Consider the following 18,498-nt stretch of genomic DNA (forward strand, 5'->3'; position numbering starts at 1 on the left):
GTGATAAGACGTGCTAGAAAGGGTCGGCATATTGGGCTCGCGCGGCGGGTAAAATACCTAATTTCGCCCGACGCCGAAATGTTATAACGCTCTTAATAGAGCACTTTGATTTGTATATGATAATCGCTGATATATGGAATTATCACTGCAGAATCAAGTAACGAACGTAATAGATAAAAGAGAAAAGAGTAATTACGGCACAATCGCGCTAGATAATGTAACAGAGTACCTTGAATAAATAATCTTGGTAATTGTTGAAATACGCAAAATACACTGATCTATCCTCTTGATGAGAAAGTGAGTAACTGAGCCAAATCATTTGGACCGCACGGGGTCCGTAGGACCCGGATAGAGCATGCGCGAGCTATTGCACAATTTTGCAATCATACCGGACATACCATGATAAAATTTTAGATTTAAAATGAAATTATGACACGATGTCAAAACAACAAGGAAACGTGTAAATTGATATCCATGTGAGAAGTTTAACTAAGTAAGATCAGACACAATGTGCTAATCAAAGTGTCAAGTTACCAGTTTATGCGGGTAACGTCTATAAATTCTATAATTAAAGATACCAGGATACTGGTCGTGGGGAGTTATCCTCGCTCTAGATATAGACGGAGTATGTTACAAATCGAATCATACCTGTTTCTATTACCATAATTTTCTGTCTCAGCGCAAAGATTTATATGCGTCAGTAGATTTTAACTAGCGAACATATGGCTTGTCTGGCAAATGGAAGGATAAACAAACTAGCACCGGATTTTAGGACACATGCAGTGTTTTATAATTCTATGACTTAAAGTCTTGCAGATATCTAATTTGTTAATAAGGTTTTAGCATATTCAACTATGAACCCAGCTATAATATAGAACTTAAAGACGGTTTCATTAATGGCATTTTTAATTTCATTAGCAACATAATTTAAAACCTAAAAAAGGACACGATTTACTTTGACCCTTCCCAACTAGTATCGTAATTATAGGGAATCATAGTCTAGTAAGAATTTCAAAACTATTGCCTAACATTACTAAGCTTTTGGTCAGACACGTAGTCAGCCTACGTGAGTGTATGATTGTCGGAACTGCTTCTAAGTTTCGGGCATACGTGACGCGTGAAACGTCTTGCCCGATATTGAATCAGTCCTTTACTAATAGTGTTACTATTTCGCGTGTTATTGGGACATATTGCGCTTGATACAAGAATGCCACAAGGGAATAGGATCGGGTGAAGTAGGGTAAAAGTGTCATTTCGATACAAAGGCGTTCTTTGAGATATTAGCAGGTTCGCAGATTGGGATCCTAAGTAAACCTTCCAAGAGACAGATCCAACTGATATTTATCCTTGAGGTGCCTTCGATTAATTGTAAATCGTAATGATTAATTGTATCAATACTCGAATACATTTATATAGAAATAAAAACAGTACTTTAATATAGCAAGTAAAATAAATCGAAACGAACTTTGTGATAATATTATAGTCGCATATTTAACTTGCAATGAAACTGTAAAATAATCTTGAAGTTAGCATGACAGAAAGCCCCTAAAAGAAACGAAACTTTACAAAACAACAAACGCACCTGTATTCAGATAGAACACCCAATCAAAATTTCAAAACTTTCAAAAATGAGGTTGTTTACCGACTGACTATTAATACAAATTGAATATATGCCAATTCTTCCTACTGTCGAATCCGGAGTCACGAGTCATAATTGGCGTGCTCGGTGCAAGATGCAGTTCGCGCTGCAAATGGTTATGCTATTATGGCCGGATGCAGACGGCTCCCGGTCGTTGACCCGGTAGCCCCACCCCCAATTTCAACGATTGTGGCTACGTGACTCCACGAGCGTTTTACAACAGGTATTCATTGGTGTCATGCGGGGGATTGCTATACCGCTGCTGTAATGAATGATGTCAGAGTGTGACAATATTTACAAGTCATCTCTATGAGGAAGTGTGTAAAAAACTGCTTAAGTGCAGCATAAATTCAATAGACGTTTAGGTGGCTGTATTTTTGTTTTATCGCTTCAAGGAAAAAAACAAACTACACTACAACATTGCATAAGGAAACAATGTGATGCCTTGTCAACAGAGTTTAGGATATTATTATTTATTTATTTTAAACCGAATTGAAAATATTCAATAGATCAGGCTCTTAAGGTCGGTTTCATGATTTGATGTAGTTAGGAAATAAAATATGTTTTATGTAAGAGATTTTTTGTTTCAAAGAGTAGACATAAACTATCTCAGTCATCAAATCTATATTATTAATTAATAAGATGATGGGGAAATGACTGGAATCTTTTCAGTCTACAAAATTATGCCAAATGAACCTGGTGGTGGATAACGTGAACTTGAAAATGGATATTTATTTGTTACATAAAATAAATATATCAGTTGTACATTCGAAGTAACATAAGTGTAAATCGAACTTGTCATCGTCGTCTATCCAGTTTGAGATAAGAACGAGAAACCGGTACCAGCAGTGGCAGTTGGACAATGAGAGCACTTTCCAAACATACTTCAGAAAATCGAATCCGTTACTTATTTGTTCAAAAGAGAACGACCAAAAATAAGTTAGAAATGAAAATTAGGATACTACATTTGCCCCAATAAATATTGTTAAGTACACTACTGAACTTGATTCGTTAAAAAATGAAAAATCCACTAGAATTGTGGACGATATAAATCCAAACTGACGATGAAAAACTGCAGCTTATTTCAACTTATATATTTTAAAAACGCACTTTAAAACGCTGTCACGAAAACCGTATCAATAAAAGTAGCCCCGAAATTTATTTTAGCAGTTTAAAACGTGGCCTGAATTGTTGATCTAGGCTGCCTACTCAAAGGTGTCGTCGTATCAATCGATATAGACGTCGACGAACCCATATTGTACAGCAGTATTAGCAGATATACTAGTGTAGTGATCGGAAATCGAAGCGAAATCAAGTGGAAATGCTAGTCGTGCCAAGAATTTAATAATGGCTGGTTCTTAACTTTGATTCAGTGGCTCCTGTCGTTAAAAGACGGTCAGAAACTATTTAAAGCTGAAACTTAGAAACGAAGAAGGTCACAAAATAAAAGGAAATTGTTCGCAGTCTAAATTTAAATTCGCATTTAGTTACACAGCTTTGCGAGATATTACGATTTTTTCATTTCCCTAGTCATACAGTTCTGAAATCTGTCAAGACATTGATGACGCTTTCTAATTTTATAATCGACGTAATCTTATACAATTTAAATAAATCGCTAACTTTAACGAGATCATTTAGAACATTCAACTGATCTTTTTCAATATTTTGTTCTTCAGAAACTAATATCGTAAAGCTGCCGACGATATCGCAAGCTTTTTTTATTCTAAGGTTCATCCACAAAGGGCTGGTACCCTTTATTATGCAAGTTGATAGTTTAACAGGTAATCTACAGATAACGGCAGCCGTCTGGCGCAAATCTGCACAGTCGTGCCGAAAACACAGACTGAGAACATTTGTATGAAAATGAAGGATACTGTGTTGAAAATAAATCACTCTTGGCTCATGTTTACCCACATGTGAAAAATCACTTTAATTTTACCTGTTTTAGAACAAGTGCTATGTTTAATTGTTTTGCTGCCTCGCGGTTTTCCCGTAGGGAAATTTTCAAACGGTAAATTTCATAAAATGAGCAACCTGATGAATGGTTAATTCGATGTTGTAATTAATATTTGTGTCGACATAATTACCAAATCCACGCAAAATATAATAACGGAATTTTAGTTAATGACAAAATTAACAAATTTTGTCTTATTTAATACGGTAAAGCGTTGAAATAAGTTATCTCACTGGCTACGAGATTAATTAAAATAGGTAGCTTATTGGATAGACAAAATGTCATATTTACAAAACACGATAAATTAAAACTTTACTTAAATAGTATTCTATACAATCGTGATATAATACAAAGCTTTTCAGTCGAGTACCATGTTTAGGCCACGAAGCTTGCTGAGTGGCCTAATAGTACGGTACGAGAGTGAAAAGCTTAATTATATCACTATTGTATGCAATACTTTTTCTATGAGTCATCATTTTCATCATCAATGGACGAAAAATATCATCATTCAAGTTAAAATTAATGTTAATAGCGTCGTTCACCGTTGTATCAACATCGAATTACCTAGCAACCAATTGTTTATAATAACCGTCTCTAATTGGTCGATAACGCGATAGATTAAAAAAAATGTGTTTCAGATGCAGAAAAATTTGCCAGGTATCGCAAATTAGTATAGAAATTGTATGAAGTTCTATTTTCGAAATTATTACAGTTAACTAAAGTCAACTATAATGAGATATTATAGTTGAGTCGGAACTGCCATAGAGTATCCAACACTGAAAAGTTAGCACTTATAGTTTAGTCTGTGGTGTCCTAATTGACAGATTTAAGTCGACGAGTAGAAAAAGATAATTTTAGCCATCATTGATTTGAAAATCAATGTTGCTAAATAACAAGTCGTTGTTTATCAACGAACCAAACACATCATTACTATCAACTGTTTCACGTGTCAACGCACACACACACGTCTTAATAAACAAGCCGAAATATCCTTAATAAGCCACCAAGGTCCCTGGTACATACAATGGCCACAATTGAGAGGTCCCCAGCAGCATTGACGTCACAGCCATTGACCCTCTCCCCGGTCCATTTGTGTGCCAGTCACCGTCTCGTAGCACAAGATATGAACAAACAAAAAGATAGCGTCAGTTTTTTATAAGTTAGATGAACTGTGTCAATCATTGTTTTTCATCGGGAAGAAATTTCTGTTTTATTTTCCGCACCAATTGTAAGTTTCTGTTTGGCCCAATGGTTGACTGGTAAAGAATGCCTTAAGGCATTAAGTTCGCCATTTGTACTTTATGTTGTGCAATAAAAGTTAAAAAAAATTATAAAAATCTGTGCACAGTGGGCGTCAAAGCTGTTTCAAAGTAAAGAAGGATGATACCGTTTGTTTATACTCCTCCATTCCACTAATATAGTTCGTTCTACTTCGTAATACCCAACCCTGTACATTGTACAACTCCCTACAGTCTGCTTATTAAGTGGTTTAAAGCTACAACCCCGTGTAACGTAATTATGATTAAAAAAGCAGTTTTATAAAGACTTAAATACAAATTACGTGCTCTGCGGCGGAACGAGCTTGGAGAATATGCAAAACAAACAACAGAAGCACTGAAGCTTCACAAAAGATAATGTTACGTTAAAATTGTAAAACAAAGGAACGAAGTACACGTCAGTTTACAGTTACCTGCCTGCATAGTTTTCAGCGAACATTATCTAGGGAGCGGGGACCTGTGAAACAGGGCTTGAAAGTATTCCTGCTACCTTACGTCACTGAAGAAAAGAGATTTGAAATTGCGAGTATTCGTAGTTTTCGGAAGTGCCCATATTAGCGGGCAGTAAAAAAACAAGCAAAGCAAGTTTTCTTACCGTCATCTAATTACAGTCACCGGTAGTAATATTGTACAAAACGAAGGCGGCAAAATATCTGACAAACAGTTACGGTTCTAGAAATAAAAAAATAAAAAAAATCATTTATTCATGTACCAAAAATAAGATTGTTTAAGTTATTTTTGCGGCGATGTGGTTGCCGGTGACTGTCCTCGACTATCAATATAATACAATAGGTACTCTTTATTGCACACCCCACAAAGCAATCGACAATACAAGTAATCCACAATAAACACATAAACAATTAAGAAGAGGTAACAACAACCGGTCTTATCAAAAGCTTATGCAAGAGGAAAATAAATTCTTGAATTATAGGGGCCACCACTGTGGTCGTAAAGCAATGAGAATTGCAAACTAGCGTGGGTGTTGCTCCCATTCAAGCTGAAACGAAAACTGCATCCTGGTACGGTTGGGGGAGGGGGTCGACGACCGAGGGGGGAGGTTAAGGTGCATTCGCCTGCAGTTGCATAACCCGACCAACGACCTAGCTCTGTTTTATTCAGGTGCACGTGCTTTTAAAAAGGTTGCATGAGACAAGTAATGAAGAGGTATAAAATTTGCTTTATGCAATTCAATTTGAGTGGTTATAAAAGATGGTATGAAGGATTGTTGACATGCGATTTAGATGCATTGCGGATGGTGGACCGTTATGGTTCAGTAAGCAATGCACTATTCAATAGCAGCGTTTAAATTGAAACTTATTATTAGTGCGTCGAAGTGGGTGGAGCATATTGCTCGTGGAATCAATGGCCGCAGGAACTCTGAAGTTTAGATTAGCGGGTCATGCGGAAAATTTCGCGTGGGAAAGCTAAACAATATAGATTTGGTCAAGATTTCAGAAGCCGTTAGAGGAGAACAGATCATTCGTGATTTTAAACAAGATATTTTTGTCATCATCAGAAATCTTTCTGATGGTCAATTAACACACTGCTTAGCAAGTGATGCATAGCTTAATATAAATACGTCGAAAGCAAAACCGAGAATAAACCCACTGAATCAATTATGAAGCGGATTTGAATAGACAGTCCAGACGAACAACTGTATTACCTTTACCGAACGAAGTTATTGTTCTAGACATTGTATTATACTGAAAGGAATAATCCATTATTTCAATATATTTATAGAGATGAAAATTCTGGGAACAACACTTTTCATAATACCTTTTGAAATATTAGCTGGAAAACTTGATAAAAGGTCAAGCATGTGTGGCTTAAAATTTTGATGTCTACCCCAAACTTTATCATACTCTATTTCAACCTCTATTTTAACTTGTGCTGCTATATTTAGTCAGCCTTGATCATGACCAATGAATCCAACACCAAATTCGAGAATAAAAATACTAAACAGATTGACCGCCTTCAACGCACATATGTGTTCACCGCCATTCAAAATTACGCCGTCTGATGAATGAATTCGAGATAATCGCGATAGACCCGGTTCTGAAATATGATGACTAAAGATCTCTCCCTAATACCTAGGGATATTGATCTACTTAGCTTGTCTAATATTAGACGGCGCAGAAGGTGTGGCCCTACTGTTAATTACGTGTTGTTGTTACATTGACCCAGATGGTAATGTGTGAAAATAAACGGCAGTGCACGCGAGACGACGCCAGGTGTTGGTCCTGATCTCATGCATTGTATGAGGTCAGGTTTTACTAGCCAGGGGTGTCGTTGGCTTGTTGATAATAAAATAATGGTTAATATTACGTTCACTCGTTTCAAAATATACCTTTTTTCTGACCAAACTTGATTTACATTAAAGAAAACTATGGAAACGGATTATATCGCGTAATATGAATTTAGAATTCATCCCGATGCTTTATAGCGATAGTTTTATTTCATGAGTAACTATCGCGGTAACCGAAGACTATATTTGTTTTTACATTGACAATGATAACGTTCATACGTACTAAACGTTTTAATCGTATTTGAAATATGAATACGATACGAAGTTAGGAACAATGCCAAATTCAGTTTTAAATCGTACAAAAAAAAATCGTTAAAAGCCCTAGTAGAAACTGTAGACGGTATAAAACTTATATACCGTCTACAAACTGTAAAATTTTAGAGTCAAAATGACGGATAGGGATTAAGTTTTTACGTATGTAGGGAAACTAGGGCTTTTAACTTATTGAATCAATGAATATATTACTGCTATTATTAACTAGTGTTATTATTGTTGATTTTGTATTCAGGAAGTTAATAGCACATGATAATGTTTATCAAGAAGTTAATAAGCTTCACGCTTATCAAAATGTGAGGCGGTGCAAGGCAAAAGGAAACTAATCAAGTTAGATGCTTGTTTGTTAGTTAAAGAAATGATAAGCTATTGTCAAAGAAATCGAATCAAGAAAACAACTCATCCTTTTCGAGGACTATTTTGAGCTAAAAATTGTTTAAGGACAAACTTAACGGTGCTGTTACGCTTACACGGGCAACGCGATTGCCACTGCCTGCAATAGACATATTACCATTGCCGCGTTTGTTCAATACGCACCAACTAACTATGGAGCAAACGCGGCAATGGTGTTGCCCGTGTAACGGCACCGTTAAATAATCACTTCCCTTTTATTGTTTTTTTTTTTTAGCCTGCGTTAGTGTCCCACTGCTGGGCAAAGGCCTCCCCTCTCTTCCTCCACTCGACCCTATCACTCGCATTTCCTCCACCAGTTGGGATAAAAATTGATATAACATAGTAAAAACTAAACGTAGATTAAAGTATAAAATAAACGAAATGTGTGTAAGACAATTCGGAAATTATGGAGAGCTGCTAAAACGGTCAAATGAAAAAGACGGAACATTTTTGAATACAGGAGGCAAACGAGTATAACCGCTTGCTGTTAATCAATTTCAGACGCCCATGGAAATCTGAATCTGCAACACCGCGGGGGGTGCAATTCTTTGCAGGCCTATAAGATACGTACGTTCCTTTCTTGAAGGTCGTTACGATCCGGAAGTGCGGGTGACAGTTTACTCCACAGTTCTATTAATATTTTGTTTCTATTAACATTTCTGCAGTTATAAACAGTAGGTACTGAGATACAGACAGTTTATCATATCAGCTTATGAGCGTTTAGTCAATTTATTGGTTGGAATTATTCATCAGATCAGAGAAGATTGAAATAAGACCATTGAGACCCATGAAGAATAAGCCGATAGATATGACTGAATTGACAGCCCTGTTATAAAATTGAGAAATACGCTCCTGTTTATCTACGTATGACCTCAGACTACTTTTGCACATGCATGGAAATGTCACACTAACATATTAGTTCATGACTTGATCAAGAGCAACCCTTCACTAGACATGAGCAATAATATGTATACATTTTAAAACTTGTATCAAAGGGTTAAGATTGAAAATTGATTATATATTGGATTCGCCCTGAAATGCGTGTATTATAACGCAAGGCCCGCAAGGGCTTGGTTGTCGTGATATAATTTGAAATACTGATAACAGAATTTATACGTGTAACGTGCGTTGTAAGTAATTTACATACGGGGTAATATTAATTTCAAGGGAACGCATAGATCAGTCCTTTATACCTAGGTTAAAGTATTAATAAAGTCAAATTTTAAAGAGCAATGAAAATAGACGTATGCCTAATACTTGCACAATAAGTTTCCCAATTTTTAGAAGAGTTCATCTCGATAGAATAAATAAGAAGAATACTAGCAGTTATATTAAATCCTAAAAAATAATTACCACAAACAATACAATCTGAAGCATAATATTGTCTTCGGTTACCGCGATAGTTACTCATGAAATAAAACTATGGAAACGGATTAAATCGCGTATAATGAATTTAAAATACATCCCGACGCAGCAGAATCTGAAGCAGTTTGTTAATTTAGACGAGAGCAACCTCACAATCCTCGTAATTGCACGACCTCATTTAAATACCGAAGGAAAGCTACATAAATTACATTGAAAAACTTTTTTAGCATTCTAAACAAAAGCTCCAAAGGTCCATAAGTCAGTGAATGTTGTTACTGGAAAAAAGGCTATAAATTATTTTAATACAGTTTGCTAACTAAGCTAACTTACATTAATCTTTTTGGAAAGCGCGTAGTATCCGCGAAAGACATTTAAAGAACTGCAATAATGTTAATCAACTGAAGTGTTTCGAGAGGACTTACCTTAATGAATTTACAAGAGATACAAAATTGTGAAACTAAGAATATTGATATGGTCTCAGAAAGAAGCATAGCAACCATTTCCTTTTGATAACCTTTGCCTCTGTTGGTGACATTCTCGTTCAGACTGCGCTTGGTCTCCTTATCTATAGTATACATTGATAAGATAAACTTTGCGATGAACCATACAAACTCATCGGTTACAGCTGATATTAAGTTAGGTCTAACGACTTGCTTTACGCCATTAAAGACTTTATGATTAGTTTCGCAATTATAAATACTTGAAGATAACGTTGACCAAGATAAACAAACTAATGGCGAAGGCAAGATAAACATGAACGTGATTGAGAGAATCGTTCGATGTTTGTCAGGACCCGCGTGAAACAGTAAATACGAGTGAAGTGAACACGGGAAAAGTCAACAAGCTTATTATGCATGTACCTATCAAACTTTGACAAGGATACGCAAGAAGATAAAAGAGGGGATTAATAAATCTTATTCCACGATATATTGCTGAAGTGCAAAAGAAAGTTTGCAAAGACAATAAAATTACTTAATGGATGAAATGGATGTTGATACCTTACATAAAACTAAAAAGTAACTGACTACAAAGAAAGTGATAAGAAAAGAAAGGAGGACACAGTTAAAATTGTTGCAAAACAATGATTACAAAATAAATGTTGAAACTATATGTATGGAAAAAGACACAGATAGAAAAGATATTTTAATTTAAGACGGAAAACTCTCTCAAACACTGTTATTTAAAAGGAATAATATAATTCTTCATCTAATAACATGGTCTTAACCTAAAGGGATATTCCTTTTTCAAAGAAGAATCAAAATTGTTCAGTCGTAACTTTATATACATTTGGTACAAATAGGACAGATTTGAATCAAAGAAGTATTTATTTGCAACAAAATATTACACCGTTTTAGTATGAATATGCTAGTTCTTAAAAAACGTCTTTGGTTCAAGTAACCTTTATCAAAGCAAAAATAAAAACCTGTTAAAAGAAGATTCACCACAATTTAACTACAAGAATTCTGCGTTTTTAATAGGAAATCATAATTTCTTAATTTAACTTTTACGTTCTACAGTCAAGACATAAAAGTTTAAATAAAAAAAATACACGGTTTTACGTCAAGATTTAGTTCAATCTTGGCTTGATTTTAATAGTTCTTGATTTGATGCTTTGCAACTCCATTCAAAGTTCCAGAATAACTTAAAACAAAAATAAACACAGATTTATGTCAAGATTTATTAAGTTCTTGGCTTTGTGTCACAAATTCTTGATTTAATGTCTACAAGCTCCATTTGAGAATCAACAAGTTCAAATCAAAAAATATCAAGGTTTTACTTCAAGATTTAGAACAATCTTGGCTTGATTATAATAATTCTTGGTTTGATGCTTATAGACTTCATTCATAATTCGAGCAGGTTTTAAATAAAAAATCAACACGGACTTAGGTCAAGATTTATTACATTCTTGGCTTCATATCACAAATTCTTGATTTAATGCCTACAAGTTCCATTTGAGAATCAACACGTTTAGATCGAAAAATAATAAAGTTTTGCTTCAAGATTTAGTTCGCGCGCCGAGCGGCGACACCGGTTTAGTTACCAAAAAACCCGCTAGATGGCGCTGACCCCAGCCCATAGAATTCGTACATCGCGGTGTTAAGATTTTTCCCGATTTGGTTAGGCTCGCCGGTTGGAACTTGATATGTATCGAATCATAGGAATACAAATTCCGACATAATAGCCCCCTACTTCCCTCTGGGAACTACGCGCTATTATTGAGGACTATCCTAAACGTGCTTCCGCTCCAGTTCTCTCTCTCTCTCTAACTGGCTGGGGAACTCGTCTTCGTTCTGAGTTATAAGCTTGTAACGTACGGGTTATTGAACATAATACACACCTCTCACGTCATTTCGGCTTTCCCTTCTCTCCCCGCGCGCACCCCCGCTACAAACATTATTTACTCAATCTAAGAAATATAAAATTTCATTTCAAGAAATTATATATTTTAAATGAAATAAGATAAATTACATCCAAGAAGTAAGTATATTTGGTTTAAGATACTTACTGTTTCACCCCAAGAAACATTAAATCTAACTTCAAACATGTAAATCTTCATCTAATACCGTCAGAACTTTTAAAATGAAAAATGTATATATTTGGTGTAAGTAACTAATTGTTTCACCCCAAGAAACATTAACTTTTACTTTAATTATGCATAACTCTTAACCGAAAACCGTCATAACTCTTAATACAACAATTTTATTACTTAGAACCAAGAAATATTATACTTGTTTTTAAGAACTTGCTGATTTGCTTCTGAGTAATAATTATCACTGAACAAAACGTTTACGCTCTTGGAATAAATGATTAAGTTTTTAAAAAAAGATTGTTTTGCTAATCATGTTAAGATATAAAATGGTTAGTGCAAGTAATAAACATCGAGACATTTTATGTTTTATATCAAGTAATTAAAATCTTCCTGATATGGGAAACTGGATATCTCTTGGTTCAAATAGGTTTCTTTGGTTAAAGAGATATTTTCTATCTGTGTACAAACATATTTTACTGCCCAATAGCTACATATCCAATTCCATTTTGATCGAAATACCTAAGGCGATAATACTTTTGTCTAGATAATGTAGCATCTAGAACTGAGATTCAATCGTGAATACATGATTATTTCATAAATATGAAATGCAGGCAGCCCAGCCGTTGAGGCGAGGCAGCTAGGTACTTGAAATTAATATATGCACTGAAAATACCGACCAATGTAGAGCCGCAGACGCTGTGTTGAAAAGATAACACAAACACGCCAAAATAAGCAAACATCATTGTATAACAAAACTGGACAAGGTTATTTTTTGCCAAATTTCGATAAATTTGGTAGGTAAAAATAACCTGTTAGGCATAAATGAAACTAATAACATCAAAAAACTAAAAAATACTATGTAACACTCGAAATATGCAAACTTTAATAATATTCACGGCCCCGACCAGCAACAATGTGAAAACTATGTGATTCATATACAGACGATTAAAGTTTAAACATATGCTACATTTGCGACTAACAAGCGAAACGATTTAAAAATGCGGTGTTGCTATGTTAACCTGTCTATAGAACATGACCTTGCTACTAGTATACGCATTTATTACTACATTGGGGTGTATCGTAATTTTACGCGATAGACGTCGATAAACAGGTAGGTAACTTTTATAGGACGACGCGACGACGACACAACAGATTTACTTGACGTCACGGCAAAAACACTTCTTCGCCACACACTTATCACGCGACTCGTTCGTGAACGTGAAATAGTTTTGGATGCCTACAACTACAATTCCAAAGCTTGGGAAGCACGCCAAAAATAAAGATTTCTACGAGTTTTTAAACCTGTAGTTGTGAAGGTCTCGTGATGCGATGTAAGCCTTATACGTGCCAGCAGTAACAACGGCTTAGAATCTATAGGTAGTATAATACCAGCTCTTAAATAGGACTCTTGACCTTGAAGTGCGGGCCATAAACGCGACACAATTTACGAGGGGAAACGGCGGCGGATAAGAGAATTCGTGACTACAACACCTTAACTTGGAGAAAACTCAGTGACTTAAGCCGAAAGGCTCGGAAGTCAAAAGCGTTTACTGCCTAATTCTCGACGTGAAATATAGAGGATGTTTAAATTCAAGAATTACTAATTTTTTATAGAATAACGGAAACGAAAGAAAGAAAAATGTCGTAAAAATAAACAATACATACATGGGCATTGAAACAAAGAAAATCCATTAAAAGCGGCAGCATCCACTCTGCGAAAATATTTCTTGTTAGCGATGAGAGCGGATCGGGAGAGAAAGTTATAGCCCAGTGAAATAGGATCGTAAAAATGTAATGAAATGCCGACGTTTTGTCAACACTGTTTCAAATCTACACGCATAAAATGACAGATCTTAAATTATTATATATCTAATGTTTTTCAAGAAAAAATACCGGAGACATCAAGTGTAAATTTAACAAGTCAATGATCTCATTTTAGATTGCAAAAATGCCCAGAGATCAATCTCGGGTGAAAATTAATCCTGCAACCCAAATAGTAATCAAAAGAAAGAGTGGGATATTGGAAAATTCTTAATCACGGATGATTGAGTTTCAATACTTCAGTTCAGAAGCAGCCTTGTACAAACGAAGTATTAAAGTCAGAAACAATGACGAAAGTTAAAATTGAATCGAAGGTTTCATGCAAATACACACGCCAAAAATATGAGTTCGTTAGAATTAATGTTATTTTGCCATTCGCGTACATGTTTGTTTTTCATTGGAATACAGACGGTTTTCGTTGTTTGGAAAATGTTCGTAAGTCCGACAATCACTTTCAACATTGCTCTGTGAGTGTTAGCGACCTTTGACATTTTAATCACCTACAGCAATTCATAAAACTGCTAAAATTAATGTAAACGTATAAAACGTGCAGGAGTTACATATCTTAGATTTCTGGCAAAATAAACATTACAAGCAAAAGTTACGAGAAAACGTTCAACTTCTCACCAAAAAGTTATCATCGTTCTACGCATTCGGCATAACTTCAGATTCAATCGAACTTTGAAATATTTCCTACGGGTCAGTTCTGGAGCCCACAAATAGGAAGTTAGAATTTAATTTGCGAACTCATTACGATATTCATGTAACTAGAGTAAGGTTAGATTGGGCTTGTATAAATTATAAATTTTAAGAGGAGATATAAGGAAGGCGGCTAACCTAGTCGATGTTGTTCTTAATTAGGTGCTATAATATGCTGTTTTGTCAATGTAAATAGGTAGCTTATATGATCGAACAATGATTTAAAAGGGACTTCTACAATGTCTCGTTCATAAATGTTGTTACTAGTGCCAAGCATTCAGTTGGATACGCCAAAGTGGCGCCCCTGACATACAGTCCAAATCAGTCAATGCTCAGCCGTAGGCAGGGCAAAACAACCTCGGCCTTGCCTACCATTCCTACCGTCATAATAAATAGACTGGGAATATGACGCAAACTACTCCCGTAACTGAGCGGATACAACAAACTGTATATAAATAAATAGCGTACCAGCAAGATATAAATAAAAACAGTTATGAATGTGAATGAACTTGCAGCAAATTGTGAAGTCCTTGCGAGCAATGTTGAAGTAAATGATTTAAAATGCGTAGTTTGGGGCCTGTTATAATTGCTTAATAAATCATACCAATTGCAAAAGTACGACAGAGACCGACTTTGATACGTCGGCATAGAGTGCTACCGTGCCGTTAGTGACAGTCAGGAAAATTTGTTACATAAGACGCTTGTGCCCGATGCCCGATCAAAGGACTCCCTATCTGTATCTGTTCGTTATCGGAACTCCTCTCTTTATCGCCTACGACTTAGTATTCTCGGAAATAGAGGAACGGCTGACAAGGATATTAATTTTCAAGATTTTTTTGTTACATTAACATGAAGGAATGACGAATTTTATAGTAGAGAAATAATTGAATTTGAGTAGGCGGCGGGGACAGGTCCTCAAAATGTAAACGGACCCAGCCTTACTACCACTTTGAAGTTATAACAATGTTTGCAGTAATTGAAGGGTAGAACTCCGATAACGCTTTTGTTTTATTGAAGAATCTACCCTTTTCTAAATCAGAAAATTGCTACAGTAAATAATAAAGTGTAAAGTTGGTATAAAGTTTATTAAAATACTACTAAACTAACGTCCTAAGTTCCTAAAGGTTAGGCCATAATTTGATTGACAATAAGAAAGTGAAATGCTTGATACTCTTGATATCTACAGGATTACTATAAAATATTAAAAGTAATGCAATGCCACAGTTTCGTTTTCTTTCAACCCCTTATTTTGCCAAGAGTGGCACTGAAGATTTAGTAGTTTCATGTGCTCTGCCTACCCCTTTACGGGATACAGGCGTGATTGTATGATTGTATGTATATTAAAAGTAGTTTATAATGTTTACAGCGAACTATAAACATCCCAACTCGTAAACGACGCAGGTACATGTATAATATATGTAGAATGACATAAAAATGGAATTTCAATATCTAAGTACGGTGCTATCACTTTATAACCACGTATCGTCGTAAAGTAAATTAATGAAGAACAATAGCGTAATATTAATAATATAAAAAAAAACGGTAACTTACCTCAAACAATCTTTTTATAACATTTTTACATTGATATCAATATCACACAATTTAAACCTGAAATGAATGCAGAACATAAAGATGTACCAGACCTTATCATCTCTAAAGTTACTATTCTATTAGACTTACCTTATGATGTAGTTGACGCAAACGACGCTGACGGGCTTCTGCTGCTTGTCTGTGATGACGGTGGCCTGGGTCTGAACCCAGGCGTAGCCACCGGTCTTGGCGAGGAAGCGGTACTGGCCGGTCTCGCATTGTCCTTTGGAGAACACTGCAAAGAAAACAAAAATAAGAATTGTGCCAATGGTTCATGGTTGGTAAAATTTATTCCTAAAGGGATAGCTGTAAATTTGGAAATATGGTAATAAGTTAGTAATACAAATCGACAGGTTTCAGTCACACGCCTGTATCTCAAGTCACCGAGCCGGCCTTTTAGGATTTATGGATGATATAAAAGTGGACGATATTACAGATGCCTTCAGGTAAATTTAGAGTCTTTTTTCGTCCGATTGGAATTTCCCACTTAGCTATAAAGCGAACACAATGTTACATGAACAGTTAAAAATATGAAGACACATTCTGAAAGTGAAAAATCAAATACAGTATCGGATTTTCGGAGTTTATAAGTTTGTATCAGAGAGGATGAATAAAAGGGTACGAGTTACGACCCTATAAGATTTCAGCGGTCACATGTAACTCGACATTACAGATCATTATATTCATATATGTTTGAAAAAGGTTGTATTTTGAACAACGGTATGTAGTACAATGAAGCTTAGTTAGCAACAAATTCAAAGGGGTACAAAACTCATGTACCTATAACAAAGTAGGTAATCAAAATAGATCAGCTACCAATGGAGTCGCAAAGCTCAGTAAAATATTTTTCACCACACCAACTGGTAAAGGCTTACTTTGCTATTCGAAAACAGATAGCAAAATTGCATTTTATCCACAAGAGTGCAAAGTAATTTCATACAAATTTTAACCTGATGTCTTAAGCTGGCTGTTAGAATTTACCAATAAATAATGATTTTGGATCATAAATATTGAATAAATCTATGAATTTGATATAGTTTGGTGTTTTATAGACAGTATTATGTTTGTGTTAGTGTGGTGAAAAATTTTGTGTTTCACTCGGCTGCAAAGTTTGTTTAACCTTCGTGCCTTGAAACCCTCGCAACGCTCAAGATTCCACTTTTTGAACCACTCGTTACGCTCGCGGTTCAATATTGGAATCTTTCGCTTGCTCGGGTATCAATATTGGCACGTGCGGTTAAACAACGACTTTGCCCCCTTGTAAAACAAATAACTATAGGTACACGTACCAGTTAGAGGAGGTGTGTAAAGATTGTAAAGTAATCTGCATAATGTAATTACTTGAGAGTAATTTCTCATTGTGCGCGGCTAGCACAGAAAATTGGGTTTCCCACAATCTACTGACGCCATATTTCGTAATCCCGGTAAATGTTCGTGTAAGTAGTTGAATGAAGACAAAACGACATAGAGCCGTCTAACGGCGATAGTGTGAGGGTCAGTAGTCCTGTGGGATCAGTTAATATAACCCTGATGCCAGTTGAAATATCTCTTCGGAGGAAATTGCCAAAGGGAATTAACGGAGTGGGGCATTTTTTCATTAGCTAGACGAATTCGAAGAGCCCTTTAAATTGACACGAATAAAAGGCTTAATTGCTTTTCTTTTACGTCTACTAGAATTGGTTCGCTCAATGCACAGTTTCAAAGTTTAATTACAGGTAATTGTGTAATTTTAAATTTAATGAATGGTAATTAAGACCGCTCAATAATATTATACGATGACTAAAGAGTATAACATCAACGCGCATGTGTCACGCAAAGCTTTCATTGAAGAATAAGATGAACTGTGCTTGTTTGCCACCGACGGCACCGACACATGTAAATAATGCTGCCTAGTATTAAAAATATGTAAACAGCTTGGATATTTACCAACAAATTAGCTTACAATTTACGATATTTGACAAGTATTCTGCAATGAATAAGGGATTGATTTACGAAATACCTTTGGGGTACTGGTTAAAGACGACTTATCTATATAATACAAGAAGACACATTTCAGTACGTATAATGAAACAAGTTTAGTTTGCAAGTTACTCCAAATAATTTAGTTGTTTGGCCAGAGTTCCCCAAATAGTTGGTAAATGCCTAGTTACAGAGATGTGGCTTAATGCGATGCGATGCGTAGTAACCATAAAAGGGATTCAGGGCTAGTATCGATCGAGGCCAACTTTGAAACCTGTGGTGTAAACAACCTAAATAGACTACTGCAGTTGTTTACCTGTAAGGGATTCGAATTTGATTGAAATTGCCTTGAAAGTTTATTAAATTTCGATTATATTCCTATAATGTATCGTCAATATAATCATATAATTATTATCCATTTCGGTATTTACTACGTTTTAATGGCTCTACTCTTCTAACTAAATTTTAAAGACTTCGTCGGTACTGTAAATGTCGCCTGTGCTGTTCTAAGAAACCCGAGCTTTATGTTCATCCACACAACAATATTAAATTTAGATAATTAACAACAAAGACAACACGCAAACAACAAGATCTTTAAGTATGTAGTAATTAAATGCCTACCGGCTGAGACTGATAGCGCCATGAAGACAATTACGCTGTGACACGCGCAGAAAAGCCGAATTTGAATAAGAC

General features: G+C 35.5%; 1 protein-coding gene across 4 annotated transcripts in view; it reads right to left on the minus strand.

Annotated features, from left to right (window-relative positions):
* Positions 1 to 18,498, minus strand: part of LOC125232824 (hypoxia-inducible factor 1-alpha-like) — a 125,244-nt gene that overhangs the window by 20,719 nt on the left and 86,027 nt on the right. For all 4 annotated transcript variants that reach the window (XM_048138615.1, XM_048138612.1, XM_048138614.1 and 1 more), the window contains one exon: positions 15,937 to 16,081. In XM_048138615.1, coding sequence (XP_047994572.1) covers positions 15,937 to 16,081 — 145 coding nt within the window. The remainder of the gene's footprint in view (positions 1 to 15,936; positions 16,082 to 18,498) is intronic.

The sequence above is a fragment of the Leguminivora glycinivorella genome, chromosome 13 (genome assembly GCF_023078275.1).
Source record: "Leguminivora glycinivorella isolate SPB_JAAS2020 chromosome 13, LegGlyc_1.1, whole genome shotgun sequence".
NCBI classification, from domain to species: domain Eukaryota; kingdom Metazoa; phylum Arthropoda; class Insecta; order Lepidoptera; family Tortricidae; genus Leguminivora; species Leguminivora glycinivorella.